This window comes from Zalophus californianus, chromosome 11 (assembly GCF_009762305.2).
Source record: "Zalophus californianus isolate mZalCal1 chromosome 11, mZalCal1.pri.v2, whole genome shotgun sequence".
Taxonomy (NCBI): domain Eukaryota; kingdom Metazoa; phylum Chordata; class Mammalia; order Carnivora; family Otariidae; genus Zalophus; species Zalophus californianus.
Window position 1 is genome coordinate 10923861 of NC_045605.1, and position 15439 is coordinate 10939299.

Consider the following 15439-nt stretch of genomic DNA (forward strand, 5'->3'; position numbering starts at 1 on the left):
ACTTAACGTTAAACGGCATAAGAAAATGTGGCATACTTCCCTTCTCCCTGGCCTCCCCACGATGAAACACCAAAGTGTTAAAAAAAAAAAAAGGCCCAGTGTGTGATGAGGACTTGGGGGTTAATTTTCAGCATGGTGCCAGGGGATTTAGCTGTGGGACTCCCATTACTTGTAATGGGAACCCTGCTGCTTCATTTCATGCATACTGTATGGAAACCGCACCCTTGCACGGCTGCACAATTTTAGTTTTGAAATTGAGGCCGTCTTTCTCAGAGCAAAGCAGAGTTTTAGAAACACCAAACTACTCAGTGTTTGCCCGGGGCCTGTGTGTTTGTGCTTATGTGTATGGGGTGGGGGATGTCTTTCTCCCAAGTGCAGGTGCCCCTTTCAAAGACAGCAACATTAAAACGTGATGCCCAATAGCTAATAGCAGTGGTTACTATGCCTCATCTTAAAGCTTTGTCAGGAACCCCATAAAACTAGCACATGGTTGGTGACACCCAGTGAAACCTTGTGCTTCTGCCATAGTAACCTGAACCCTGCTGCCTGTCATTAAGGGACCTCTCTTATTAGACATCTCTTTTTTAAATAGCTGCCATCATCTGGTCCCAGTGTACATTAAATCCCATTATAATTATAAACACACTTCCCCATAACATCCGTTGCAGATTTCATCCACACTGCCTACCCCCTCAGGGCATCTTTGCACTAATAACAACTCAGATTTGCTATTTGAGTTGACAACATTAAGGTCCCAACACCATTTGCAATATGCTGGGGGAAGAGAGAGAGGAGAAAAAGCTTTCTCTTTCTCAATCATGAAGATCTTGGGGTCACAGTGACCCAAGGCCCCAGGAGCTAAAAATAAATAAATAAATAAATAACCCCTCTTCTTCCCCCTTTGAGAAGTCACTCTCTGCCCAACAGACAGGAGGAAGGGCGTGCTTAACACCTGGAGGCCAAGCCTGCTAGCCAGGACTCCACCAGGAAAACAGATGACGATTACTAATCAGAGAGGCCATCTTCTTACTTGGTTTTCTGCACTTCAACTAACCAGAATCCACATGTCACCTGATTATTTCCCTCCTCTGTTCTTTTTGGAGGGGGCATCTAAAAAAGTGACATGAAAGAATTAAAATAATTTAGAAAAAAAGAAAAAGACGAACCAGAGAAAGCCATCCACCTACGCAGGGAGGAGAAATTTGATTTTGGTTAGTTTTTGATGTCATTTGCATCTACCTAGTAAATATCTGCAATAATGACCTTGAAGCCTTGTAAGGTCCTTTGCCTCCAGGAAAGGCCAGAGTAGGTCTGCAGTATCTTCCCCCAAGAGTCCCGGGAGGGGCAGAGAGCTGAGGGTGCCTGTGACAGCCTGGTATGTCTTCCAGTGGCAACTCGGAGTTCTCAATTGGTGAGGAGAATTTTTCCATTCAGGGGCTTCACTGTCTGCATCCCTCCGTGAAAAGGCTTTATTCCCAACTCATCTCAAGGTTTTAGTATGCAAAGTAGCTGCTTCTCCCCCAGAGGTAGGAGTCCTTGATTTATTTATCATGATAGGAAAGTCTACCTTAAAATTTTACAACTATTTTCCAGCTGAGGAGTCGGAACAAAATGAGTTGCAACATTTCATTAACACTCAATCAGAATACAGAATACTCACAACACCACTGCAGCCTTCTTCCTGGGCATCTGTTTGGTTGAAGTTTTATTGTAATTCAAAACTCCCTCCTCAACTTGTGCCTGTGATTTTGAAGAAGGAGGGAAGGTGACCTAAGCCTGTTTACCTGGTGGCCCCATTCAGTAGGGACCGGCTTGGTCCTCAGCTTGCCTGGCTGCTGGTAGCTCTCTCCCTCAGTGGAGTAAGAGAAGGAAAATCAAAAGCCCTTGTTTTCCTAATTCTATCTTGCTAGAGGCTGTCCCATCTAGAAGTGAAGATCATGAGCTCTGCAGCCCGAATTGTCTGATTTAAAGCCTCAGCTCCGCGGCCTTGGGTAAGGCGCTTAACCTCTCAGTTTTCTCATCTGAGAAATGGGGGAAATGACAGCACCTGCCTGAGTACGGTTGTAACAAGGATTAAATAACACAAGATAGGTAATGTGTTGAGATTCATGGTCTGTGCTCAGAATGAGTTCTTATTCCCACTGTCTCCTCCCTGTAAGATCCCTTAGACCTAACATAGCTCCCTCTTCCACAAACTCTGAAAGGCTGCTACCCGTGGAAAGGATGTGAATAAAGGAGGAGATGAGGGAATAAGAAGATTTACCGTGGAATTCTATTCAAAGGTCAATTCATCTATTCCCCTGTCTTTAGCATGATCTGGTAAGACTGAGGTCTCTCCTATTTTTAGACCTGTCTGAACTGGTGTCCCACTTTCCCTTACCATACCCTTTAAGTAAAAAAACAAAACTACAAATACATGAACATCAGAGAGAGAGAGTTTTCTCCTGTAATTTTCCATCCTGCTTGTCTTTAGGTGCTGCCATATGAAATCTCTGAACTGGGGAGTCTCATCAGCCTTCAGGGGACCCAAGGACATAGCTCTGGCTATAAATGGTGCCGGTTTTTTGTGTGGGGGGGAGCTGCTGCTGTTTTATCTGGGCCCAATAAACCTTATCAAACTGCTGTGCAGCCGGCCTTCAGCACTAAGTGGAAATGCTTGGAGCCCAATTCTGGCTCTCAGCCCACAGCCTCGCCTGCCTTCCTGCTTTTTGTTACCTTCTCCACCTCTTAAATTCAGGCATTAATCTCTCTTTAACACTTACTAACAAGGGCTGGGCTTTTTTAATGGGCAGAGTTTATGAAGCAAGGGAGATTTTCACATCGAGTGAATATGGCATGGAGTGGGTGGGGGGAGTCTAGGGCCACGGAGAGATTGTTCTTGTTCTCCCATTGTTTCAGAGGCTTCTCTCTTTCTCTGATTTGAGGATTAATAGGAGATTAGGATCAAGGGTTAACTGTGTGCTTCTCCTGCCACTGCACTTAGGAGGGGCTGGTAGGTGGATGTGGATGGCAAGGCGGCAACCTTCCTTAGGCACCGTCTCTGGGCAGAGGCTCAACAAGTTCAATGATCGTTCCTTCTCTTTCCCTGGTGAGGCACTAGGAAGGTCTTTCTTTCCTTCTTACATCCCTTTCCTCCTGCTCTCCTTGCAGACCAGTGCTTTCTGAACTTCCTTTAAATGCCTTTCCCCTTGCAGATAGTGTAGACCTTAGCTAGAAAGACAGCCCATAACCGGGATCGCTCTTTATCGTTAATCAAAATGAATACCTAGGGACCAGGCTTTTCTGGGGATCGGTTAGGTGCTGCTGTATTCAGGACTATCCGAGGGTAATTGACTTGCTTCCCTTCCAAGTGTGTTTCTCTGCTCTCTTCTCCTCTCCTCTGACTCCTGCAGGGCTGAGCCCCTTTTCCCTGCTAGGAGACCAGAGCATGCTTACAAGGACGGAACTGCCTGTCCTTCGGACTGTTTCCCCTTAGCCGTTTTTGGGAGTCTGAGCACTTTGCACTGCGGCCTTCACTGGCCCAGAGGCAGATTTTTGCGTCTAGTTGGTGTCTGCCACCTTCCATGACCCTACAGTTCTTGAGGCCTGACTCTAGGTCTGGGGCAGTACCGGAGACAAGCATCGGAATGTGATTGTATGTGAGTCCTGCGCAAACCTTTGACCAGCCAGTGTGTCAGGGACAGCGTGGGGACTCAGGTCTCCCTGACTGAACAGCCCAGCGATGCTAAGACTGTAGGACTTCCAGGGCTGACTGTCCAGAGACCCAGGGAGGGCGCTCGCCACCACCGCCCCCTCACCCCAGCGATCCCCGGACCTTAGCCAGCCGCCAAGGCCGGTGCTCATCACAGAGCTTCCTACCTCTGGCCTCCCTACCTTCGCTAAGCTCCGGGGGGAAAGGGGGGAGAAGGGGACTCTCCGCCGCCAGGGGAAGGGTAGGTTTCTTCTGGTTGCTCTACCCCGCGGTTAGTGATCTCAGCTCCACTCTACAGAGGAGCGGCCAGCGGAGAGAAGGAGGCTCTTTGGGGGGCTCTGGAGCCTTTTCAAGCGTTCACTCGCTCCCTGGAGGCTTTGCGCTGAGCAGGACGCGGTTCTCAGGAACTGTCTCCAACCAGGTTCCCTGGCCCGGGGGCGGGGTGTGTGTGTGTGTGTGTGTGTGTGTGTGTGTGTGTGTGTGTGTGTGTGTGTGTGTGTGTGTGTGTGTGTGTGTGTGTGTGTGTGTGTGTGTGCGCGCGCGCGCCCAGGGGATGCTCAGGACTGAGAGGGATAAAAGTTGGTGTGTGTGTGTGTGTGTGTGTGTGTGTGTGTGCCCAGGGGATGCTCAGGACTGAGAGGGATAAAAGTTGGTGTGTGTGTGTGTGTGTGTGTGTGTGTGTGTGTGTGTGTGTGCCCAGGGGATGCTCAGGACTGAGAGGGATAAAAGTTGGTGTGTGTGTGTGTGTGTGTGTGTGTGTGTGTGTGTGCCCAGGGGATGCTCAGGACTGAGAGGGATAAAAGTTGGTGTGTGTGTGTGTGTGTAAGCCCAGGGGATGCTCAGGACTGAGAGGGATAAAAGTTGGTGTGTGTGTGTGTGTGTGTGTGTGTGTGTGTGTGTGTGTGTGTGAAAGCCCAGGGGATGCTCAAGACTGAGAGGGATAAAAGTTCCTCTCTCGGGCCTCGACCTCGCCTCCGGGGATCCCCACAGCTAAAATGAGGAAGGGATCTCCCTTCGACCGAGACTCATCCCCGCGGACCCTCTGGCACTAGGCTCCCCAGGGCCTGCGAAATGCGCGCCCCTGGAGACTTTTCGCAATCCGGATGCCCAACACCCGGAGGCATTAGAAGGCCTGGGCTTGGGCTGAGAAAGGGACCTTCTGCAACCGATGTCGGGATGCGGGGGATGCGGCCCCGAGCCCGGAGAAAAGTGAAAGGCGAGATGACACACACAGAATCGGGGCAAACACTGGAGCCGGGGACGAAACTCCGCGCCCGGGGCAGCAGGGAAGAGGAAAACCCGTGTCCAGAGGAAATAAAAAACCTGGGGTTGAAGGTGGGGGCTGCTCCTCGCCCCTCACCTCCATTGCCCGCACTGAGGGTTCCGAGTCCCTGGTCCCGCTCTCCGCGAGCTCCTTCTCCTTTCCTCTCCGCTGGGCCGGTGAGCGGCGGCCGCCGGCGCCCCAGCAGCAGCTAGATGTCAGGCGAAGCCCGGAGCGCGGCGCGCGCGGAAGGGAGGGGAGGGGAGGGGAGACGGCGGAGGGGAGGGGTGGGGCGGGGAGCGCGCGCGGGCTCGGCCAGTACGGGGGTGGGGGTGGGCGGGCTGAGCCCGGGGACGGCGCGGGAGGGGGGGGGGAGGAAGGGGGGCAGCTGTGGGCAGCGAGCCGGGCTCGGCCGCCAGCACTAAAGATGGAGAGGCGCCGGGGCCTCGCAGGGGAGGGGGCTCCGCGTTGACGTGGGACGCGGCGGAGGCGCCGCAGCCGGTGGTGATTTGCTAACCTCGCAGCAGAGAGGAGTTGAGGGCGATGAGAGCGGGTACTGCGAACTGCCGGGCGATGCCGCCGCTGCCGCCGTGATACCGAGAGCAACAGTTCCCAGCAACACCCCTCCCCGACACAGGCACACCCCCCCAAGAGGCACGCACACCCACCCCCAGCGCCCGGCTCGGCAGCGGTGAGTGGGGGGCCGGGGAGGGGCGCACCTCTCAGCCGCAGGCGCGCGCCGGGGCGCCGGGGGGCTGGAGAGGTCCGAGGGGCGCGCTCCCTTCGGCCACTCGGCCGCCGGGCTTGTGCCTTATTTTATTCGGCGTGTTCCCTTCCTGCTGCGGCAGCCGTCGCCACCGCCGGTTGGGGGTCGGCTAGAAGGGGAGCCCCGGCTGTCAGCTTGGGCGCAGCTGCCTCCCCAACCCTTCCGCTCTAGGGCACGGTCGGGGTGAGAGGTGGGGGGCAGACTGGTCTGCGGGGGTTGCGGGCGCGAGCGGAGGGTCGGGGAACCGGAGGCTTTGTACCACCAGGGGCCGGCGGAGGAGCCGGGAGTCGGTGGGTGCTCATATGTATGCGGACCGGTGCGCGGGCGCGATAGGGTTGTGGTTTATTTGTGTTTTTTCGCCGGCTGGGAAGCCAGAAGCCGAGGATCCGAGGAGTGGATCTGGGGGCGGAGGGGAGCAGGACTCGGATTCACTTGGGTTTGCTTTCTCTTTGAAAAACGTGGTGGGCTCTTTTTTTTCTGATTGGACTTGACCCCCGACCCGTTTTGGGGGGGAGGGGCGGCCGTGGCGGAGCTCCGAAGGGTCTCCCGGGCTCCGGGCCCTCCTCGGCTCTCGGCGGGACCGGCCGTGGCGCGGGAGCTCGCGGTGCGCTCCGGGCCGCGCTCGGTGGGTGCCCCGGCTCTGCACCTGATGCATTCGGGATGCGTTTCCCAACCTGGCGCGCCGGCAGCTCGCTCGCACAGCCCCTCGAACGCTCCCGCACGCGCTCGAAATGCGCACCATCTCGCCGGCCCGCGGACCCACCGGAACGCACAGACGCGCCGTGCGGCGATTCACCCGCCCGCTCCCCGGGACGCTCGCAACGTGCCCCGGCCGGCACCCTGCCCGTCGCTGCCGGGGGTCACGGCCCCGGGTCCGAGAGGGAGGGCCGGCAGCTCCCTTCTCGCTTTTCCTTCCACAACTCGCTGTCGGGCTTTTGTGCTGCCCCTGCGCCGCGGGGCGGGTCCGCCTCCTCGCGCTCTCGCTCGGCGTCCAGCCTGCCCCGACTCTCGTCTTTCGTTCGGGTCTCTTTCGCTTTCCCTCTTCCCTAACCCTGCTCCTCTTCTCTCTGCCGTCTGGCTCCCCGGGAAAAGTTGCTTCCCCAAGTTTGCTGAAGTCGCTTCCAAGTCTCTGTGGGGGTGGCTTGGACTGGGGGCGAGTGAGAGCAAGATCGATCCCCGGAGCTCGAGCGGGTGAGCGCCGGCGTCCCCCCCCCCCGCCCCGCGGGGCTGGGCGCTGCAGCCGGCGCCCACCAGATCCCGGGCGTGAAACCGTGGGTGGAGGTCGGCTGCCCAAGAGCACCCTGATTTCCCGCAGGACCCAGGGCGCTTGCTTTTGGGAAGGAATTCGAGTGGCCCAGCTTCCATTCTTTCGATGGCCCCTCCTCGTTCTCCGAAGCCCCTGGGTCTGAAGGAAAGCGCACCCACGGTGGCAAGGCGCGGATGAGTGGCAGTTCCACTCTTGACGGCCTTAGTCCCCACCCCAGGGTGGGCAGCAAAAGTGTCTTGACTAGTCGTCCTGTTAACCCTTTCTGCGTGAGATCTGTGGCTCTGGAGCCAATAGGGCTCCTTTTGGGGGTGGAGGCAAGCGGTGTTCCCAGAGCCAGGGAGAGCCTGTGTTCTGCTGTTTCCAGTTCATTTCACTGCAGCGTTGGCCACAGCAAGGCAGAGGCGGGGGGGGGGGGGGGGGGGGGGGAGGGGTTGGGGCTGGGTGATGTCTTCCTAACACTTTAAACCGGTTAGGGAGTCCCAGAGCCCTCAAACAGCGCTTTGGGAGAGGCCTTTGTCTCCCAGCCTGTTCTCTCTTCATACTGTTTTTAACATACACACTAGATGCTGGTGCCAGTATCACATCTGGTGCCTCCAAGCCATGTCCGGCACCAACTGCTGCTCCTGGGCGCAGGACCTCGGAGCCTGTGGGACACGCTTGGAGTTCATGTACTTAGTGTGTGCACTGCTGGCTAGAGAGGTCCATATTTCCTATGATCTCTTTATCTCTAGGTCTTTCGTGACCTATTCTGCATCTTTTAGATCCTCTTGCCCACTGGGCACTTGTGGGCAGGAGGTAGGTGTGGCATCGCCGAGAAGTATTTGCACACGTGTTAACTCTCCTTCCAGCTGTTGTGTGCACGCACATGCCCATGCACACACAGTCCAGATTTCCGATGGCATGTGCAATAGCTCTGAGGCACCTATGGGTGGAAGTAAGCCAAACTAGTGTGAGGGTTATGTGTGTGTGTTTCCGTTGGTGCCTAAGGGGGGGCAGTCAGGGTGTGGGCGGGTCAGTCCCTTGCAGCCCTGAGAAGAGGGGAAGGGCAGAGGCCTGGGAGGGCCAGAGAAGGAGAGCCCTTGCTCGTAGACTCCTGTGGGCCCCGACTGGAGGCTGCGAGCCCCAGTAGGCTTACCTGTGCTCCTTGCGAGGCTGCAGTGAGGCAGGACATAGAACTCTGTTTAGAAGATGAGGTTTACTGCACAGGGGTTGAGAGTAAGATCCAGGGCTTTAACTGACTAAAGGAAGGGGTTAAACTCTCATTTAAAGTGCGGGCCGACACTTCCTCATAACGCATGTTGCCTTGTTGCATGTACCTGAGCTCCCACTCTCAGACTTCCAGAAAGCCCGGGACTCACAAGGCTTCACTGTAATTGCCATTTTGCTTCATCTAACAGCCATCACAGAGCAGTGAATGAAGCGTGTGTGATGGCAGAAACTTCTTTTTACCCTCCTCATTCCTGGGCTTGTAAAGGCAGGTTGCAGGGTTCTAGGAAACTTCCTTCTCCCCCCCACCCCGCCCGCATTAAAACCACCAAGACTGTCTCACGGGGGGGGGGGGGGTTATGCGGGGGCTGTGTTGTTTGACTCCTTACTTTTAGGGACACTAATCTGTCTTTTGTTCTCTCATCTCTTTTCCCGCCCCTCCCTTACCCCCTGTAGCCCCCTTGGTTGGTCCAGGACACCCACCCAGCCCCGCCACGCAGAGCCAAGAAGGAAAGAGAGCCTCATGCCTAAGCCGAGGGGAGCACCATGGATCTGACAAAGATGGGCATGATCCAGCTGCAGAACCCCAGCCACCCCACAGGGCTCCTGTGCAAGGCCAACCAGATGCGGCTGGCCGGCACACTGTGTGATGTGGTCATCATGGTGGACAGCCAGGAGTTCCATGCCCACCGGACCGTGCTGGCCTGCACCAGCAAGATGTTCGAGATCCTATTCCACCGCAACAGTCAGCACTATACCCTGGACTTCCTCTCGCCAAAGACCTTCCAGCAGATTCTGGAGTACGCATACACGGCCACACTGCAAGCCAAGGCGGAGGACCTGGATGACCTGCTGTATGCAGCCGAGATCTTAGAGATTGAGTACCTGGAGGAGCAGTGCCTGAAGATCCTGGAGACCATCCAGGCCTCGGATGACAATGACACAGAGGCCACCATGGCAGATGGAGCGACCGAGGAGGAAGAGGACCGCAAAGCTCGGTACCTCAAGAACATCTTCATCTCAAAGCATTCCAGCGAGGAGAGTGGGTATGCCAGTGTGGCCGCACAGAGCCTCCCGGGACCCATGGTGGACCAGAGCCCTTCTGTCTCCACCTCATTCGGTCATTCAGCCATGAGTCCCACCAAGGCTGCGGTGGACAGTTTGATGACCATAGGACAGTCTCTCCTCCAGGGAACTCTTCAGCCTCCTGCAGGGCCCGAAGAGCCAACTCTGGCTGGAGGCGGGAGGCATGCTGGGGTGGCTGAGGGGAAGACGGAGATGATGCAGGTGGACGAGGTGCCTGGCCAGGACAGCCCTGGGGCCACCGAGTCCAGCACGGTGGGCGCCGTGGGGGACAAAGTTGAGGAAAGGGGCAAAGAGGGGCCCGGGACCCCGACTCGGAGCAGCGTCATCACCAGCGCTCGGGAGCTGCATTATGGGCGTGAGGAGAGCACGGAGCCCCTGCTGCCTCCCACCGAGGCTGGCCAGGGCCCCCCGGGCCGCCCCGAACACCCCACGCCCCCAGCTGAGAAACACCTGGGCATCTATTCCGTGTTGCCCAACCACAAGGCTGACGCCGTGTTGAGCATGCCATCCTCAGTGACTTCGGGCCTCCACGTGCAGCCTGCCCTGGCCGTGTCCATGGACTTTAGTACCTACGGGGGGCTGCTGCCCCAGGGCTTCATCCAGAGGGAGCTGTTCAACAAGCTGGGGGAGCTGGCTGTGGGCATGAAGTCTGAGAGCCGGACCATCGGGGAGCAGTGCAGCGTGTGTGGGGTGGAGCTTCCTGACAATGAGGCTGTGGAGCAGCACAGGTAGGGTTCTCTCCGGCCCCGCACCCTGGCCCCAGCCCTCTGGCTCGGACACCTTGCCTTCATAACCAGCTACCCCCGCGCCCTGGGGCCTGGCTCCCCAGTCCTCCCTGCTCTTTGTAAAGAAACCCCTGCTTTTTCTAAGTCCTGGGTGGGGGATGAGGGGCATAGTCTTCAAATGTGGCAAGAGGACCTGGGGTCTTTCCTAAGCATCGGGGAACTCACGGGGGCCCAGCTCTTTTTTCTCTTTTTGCTTTTGGGCTCTCGTTTAGTTTTTCTGCTGTTGGGTCTGGTCGCCTTTGCCTGGAGGACTTAATAAACTGGAGGGTGGGAGACGAGGAGGTGGGATTGGAGAAGAGGGTCTCCCCTGGCCTGGCCGTGGCCATGTTGCTGGGTTTCAGGGACACAGGTGCCCTGGTGCCCAAGTCCCCAGGGAGTGCTCCCCGCCAAGGCCAGCAGTGGGCAGCTCTGGAGCCTGGGAGGGGCTGATGCTGCTTCGGCCATGTGAGGAGCTGCGGGTTCCACGCGCCATTCCTGGGGAACGTTTCTCACCAGGAATGTTGCTTCCTCTCCCTCCTCGTTCTCTGCCCCTGCAAACACATTTAGAGGGAGTTGATTTACATTCAAGGGGGACGGACGGGTATGAGAGTCTCGATTTTGCAGCCTGCAGCCTTATTCTTATCCCGTCTCTACTCACATTGAATTAAATGCGACTTGGGGCCAGCACTGACTCCCTTCTGGCTTCTGTTTCTTTCTCTGTGAGATGAGCATTCGTTGAGCTCTTTTGGTATGCCCCGCTCAATACTGAGTGCTTTACATGGAGTCACATTTTTGTTAGAGCAGTCTGCTGAGCTGGGTAGGGGGCTGTTCTTCTTTCACACAGGAAGATGCTAAGACCCTTTCCCAGGGTCACATAGATGATAAGAGACCGGGTTGGATTCAAATTCAGGTCTTAGCCTCCTGGTACTTTGCCACCTCTTGGAGTCGCTTCGTGCTGAAGAGGATCACGTCTACACAACAGAGGGTTTTGAGCATCGCTCATCCTAAGTGGAGTGAATATGGACAGAATCTGTAGTGGGTTTGACTTTTACTTGGATCTGTTGTAACAATGTGCCCATCATTTTACCCCCTCGTCCCTTGGTCAGGTGAATGGTGTCAGGAAAGCTACTTTCGTTGTTGTCCATGATAATATCTCTGGCACGCCCTCTCGCCTGCTGTTTAGCCGATCTTGGGGGGGAGTCTGCCCTTCAGCAACCCTCTTCCTCCACCCTCTCCTCTGTTCTTGCTTCAGGTACAGGAGAGGGGGCGTGAGTGAGTGGGTGTGGGGGCCGGAGAGGCATCTGGAGGTCGGCTGATCACCCCAAGCCCAGCCGGAACCTGTGCCGCCGACGCTGCCTGATCGGTGGCTCTTGAGACTGATTTTGTGGAAAGTGCCGCTGAGCTGAACGTAGCCAAATTTTTCCGGCGGGTGCGAAAAATAACCGCCAGTGAGGTGTGTCTTCTTGATGCTTGTGACACTCAGAAATAGACGGAGGATGTGTTTGTTTTTGCTCAGACTTTCCTGAAGAGGAAACCCCCCTCCCCAAACTGGACCAGATCTATCATCTTTTCCGGATGTGAATTCTTTCAGTTACATGCTGTGAGAAATAGGGTACAGTGGAAAGTAATTTTATTTCTGGCTCTCCTCTGGTCCCAGTTGCCTCTATAGCTGGGTGGGCTGCAGAAGATACCACCCTCCCAGGAGGTCCAGGCTCCCATTCTGTGGGACCCTCTGTCCTCTGGGGAGAGGCAGAGGCCTGGCTGTGTTACATTCCCTGGAGAATGGGCCGTGGGACTAGCCATGTCTCTCCATGGGAGCTTGGGATCGTTATGTAACCTTTCTGAGCTTTGTTTTACTCTTTTTAAAATGGAGATGGGCCACCTGCGTGGTTCAGTGGGTTAAGTGTCCGACTCTTGCTGTCAGCTCAGGTCTTGATCTCAGGGTTGTAAGTTCAAGTCCTGTGGTGGGCTCCACGCTGGGTGTGGAGCCTACTTAAAAAAAAATATTTAAAATGGAGATGGTCTGTAGAGCGTGGTGCTGAATTGGTGCAGTAACATCCAGGAACCCCTAGAGCAGCGAGCGAGTGACACATAGTAAGCATGCAGGTGACGACGGACACTTCGGTCACCCATTCTGTTCGGGTCTCTGTATTGCCTCCCTTGACTCTGAATTCTGGAGTGTCGTGTCCACAGCACTGCCTTCCCCCGGGGCCCTGCTGGTCATGAGGTGGTGCGGAGAATGTCCCTGTCCCTGTGAGCTTATGACGGGAAGGCCCTGGTCCAGGGATCCTCGGCTGTGGGCTGCCAACTTTGCAAATGTGCTTTTGACTGAGGGTGGGAAGTAAGCTGCTGCAGCCCAACAGACTAGAGCCGAGGGCAGGGCCTCAGGTGGGAAGCTGCAGGGACTGAAGAAATCAAGGAAGGGAGAAGATGTTCCTGTGGCCGCCCCCTGGTCAGATGCACTTTGTGGGAGGCTTTTTCTCTCTCCCTCAGAACTCCCCGATTAAGGTGCCACTTGCCTAATTCCCGCTCTTCTCTGTACCTCCCCACGCATCACAACCACCAGTCCAAACAAGAGGGCAAGACCAAACAGTCAGAGGGGGAGATTTTGGCATCAGGATGTTGTGCAATTGGGTGTAAACATAGCAGCGATGAAGCGAGAAAACAAGCTACAGGTTTCGTTTTATTTTACTTTTAAGCCACAGACTAAAGTGTTGCTGAGTTAAGTCCCCCCACAGTTCTTATTGCCCGGATCCTTGAGGAATAGAAGGGCATGGAAAGGAGAGAGGGGGAGAGGGCAGGGAAGTGGCTCGGGAGGGAGGGTTCGGTCTGGATCCCGTCACTAGGTCGCCTCAGTGCCAGGCTGGTGAGAGAGAGCTGGAGCCGTGGACAGAATAGAAGAGCGAGGTGGTGGTCCCCGCGGTGCTGGGCAAGAACGTACAGGCAGCATCATCTGGAGTCAGGGACCCATGGAAAGACAGGGCAGGGCTCCTTGGGTAAATTAAATGGGACTCACTTACCTGAAGGATCCAGAAGGTCAGCAGACCCGAAAGACCAGCAGCATTCTCTAAGCAGATGAGGAGCAAGCTCTGGGTGCCACAACCTTCTCTAGGACAGTATCTGAGGGAGGGAGTGTCCCAGCAGGTTTCTGGAGGATTGGACTCTCCTTCTCTAGGTTCATCTCTCTTTTCTCTCTGTCTCTGAAAGGCTGGAGCTGTTCTGCATGTAGGCTTATCTGGATCTGATAAGCTAGGGATGAGCTAGGGACCAGCTCACCTGAGCCTGCCGCAACTTCTCCTTCTCAGAGTTATACACACAGGTTGATAGGATTACAGCTGAAGGTGAGGTTGACTTAGGTGTGAACACAGTCCTCATTCCTAGCCCTCAGTCTCCCCAGGCTCACACAGCCTGGTAGGAATATGTTTCCGAATTGCGTGCTGCAGAATCAGAGCTGGGTCTTCTTTGCCCTGGGGCCTCTGGATCTTCTCCAGCAGACCCTTGGACTGGCTACAGTGTGAATCCTGCACGCACACAGTAGGAACTCTTGCCAGGCTCCTGAAGGGATGCTCGGGAAACAAGGAATGATCTCAGCCAGCTCCCCGGACCCACGTGTGCAGCCCTTCCCAGAGGCTTCTTGGGGCCAGCTCTAGGGTGCGTGAACCACATAGTTGTGATGACAGATTTCTGCCTGGCTCTTCGCTTTGGTCTCTCAGGTGGCCAGCTGCTCTGTTTTCGGTGGTTGACCATGTAGAGGTCCAGCAGCTGTTGACCTTGGTTTCGGCCACTTTGGGGAGCTTAGCTGTTGCCCTTACTCTTGGTTGCCTTTCATCGTTCTGCCGCCTTTAGGCACCTCCGAGGTCAAACCCAGCTCTGCTGGGAAAGAGTGTAGTAAGGACAGCCAACAGCAGTAATATCAACAGTGCCTTTGATCAGTGGTAGTGCTTTCTTCTTTGCCGGGCTCTTTTCGGGACTTTGTCTCTCCGCACTGCAGCCTCCCCTACGCGGGTTCAGCTCCATCATCCCCTATCTGTGAATATGAAGTCTGAGAAGCTCTGAAAGCGAAAAGGTTTTGTGCAACTCATTTAGTGGCAAAACCTGATCTGAACTGATGGGAGGCTATATTTATCCCACCTATTTTGAATATTCATATGTTTTGCTGCAAAAATATTAATGTGTTTGATTACAGAGTGCTTCTCTAGACTCCTTCGGGACTGGCAAACACTTGTGGGCCCCGTAGTAGCTTTCTAAAATCCGAACAGTTTGGCTTTCTGAAGTACCCACAGGTTTTGGATCAGGGATTGTGGACCTTTTTCAGCCCCACCTTGCAGACGAGGAAAAGGAGCTCTGGAGCCCATAAATGACTTGTCCAAGGTCACATAGCTATAAATGGATAGGGTCGGGAGCCCAGCTTCCCTTCTGATGCCCAGTCCTGAGTACTCTGCGCCAGGCCATATAAGCACACGCACACTGCCGTTCTGGGGCGGATCCATCTGAGGTAGTCTTTGGGTGCCAACACCATCCCTCAGATACCACTGTTGGAGGCCACAGCTATCTTCCTTGACGTCAATCCTAAAGGTCAGGTGGAGATCGACTTCTCTGAGTAGCTATTTGTGGCTGTTCTGTCATTCACAGATTTGCCCAAATCCTTTCTGAATCCATTTCTATTTCCAGGAAGTGTCCTTTTGGGGGTGATGAATGACTTACGTTTATCACCTCTTGGACTCCTGGAAATCTGGCCTTTGGAGAGGTCGTTAGTTGGGTAGTTGGGAAGATGGCAGGAGACTTGGTGGTGTTTGCTGTGCCCAGCTGGGGTGGAGGCCAGGCCTCTAGACTCCACTGCGTGGTTTTTAGCCCCATGACCTTTGTTGGGCTCTTTTCCCTTCTGAGCTTAATTCCTTCGTTTGTAAAACGAAGTGCTCGGATGAGCTGTTTCTGGGTTGAGTTCTTTAAGAAGTTCCCTTAACCCCTTGTGCGTGTACTTACATCTTCATGAAGTCTTTTTGGCTACTTGCATTTTGCCCTGTCTTGGATTGGCAGTCAGCCAGCTAGAATAGGGCTCCCTCTGATTTGTTCCTGTCTGCTCCCACTTCATTTTTAATACTCACGAACTCAGCTGGGCTCTAGGCTGAACTCTGGGACATTTTGAAGATGATTTCTTTTATTTTCTTTCCAGTGGAGGGAAGTGGCCTGTTCTTTTATCTCAGCGAGAAAAGTCCCATTTTAATTTGCTGTCACTATTGGATGGAGCTGCTAATTGCTGGAGGGGAGAGGAAGCAAGAACGCCTCAGCTCAGCGACACGTTCGCCTCCTGCTTGTTCTAGGAACTCTATTTATGAATCTTTAAAATAGTGATTATCCTAAACTGTTAAAATCAAACTCCATTCACAACTCTTTCATT

At 54.9% G+C, this 15439-nt stretch overlaps 1 protein-coding gene across 4 annotated transcripts in view; it reads left to right on the forward strand.

The window, feature by feature from the left end:
- The first annotated feature begins 5317 nt into the window (after nt 1-5317).
- ZBTB16 (zinc finger and BTB domain containing 16) overlaps nt 5318-15439 on the forward strand; it is a 184767-nt gene continuing 174645 nt past the window's right edge. Inside the window, exons 1-2 of one of the 4 annotated variants that reach the window (XM_035722771.1) lie at nt 5318-5643; nt 8648-10005. In XM_035722771.1, coding sequence (XP_035578664.1) covers nt 8738-10005 — 1268 coding nt within the window. In that variant the 5' untranslated portion in view covers nt 5318-5643; nt 8648-8737. Of the gene's footprint in view, nt 5644-5967; nt 6009-6347; nt 6910-7570; nt 7685-8647; nt 10006-15439 lie in introns of those variants that run through there. The other 3 variants (XM_035722773.1, XM_035722772.1, XM_027578971.2) reach the window with 3 other exon arrangements.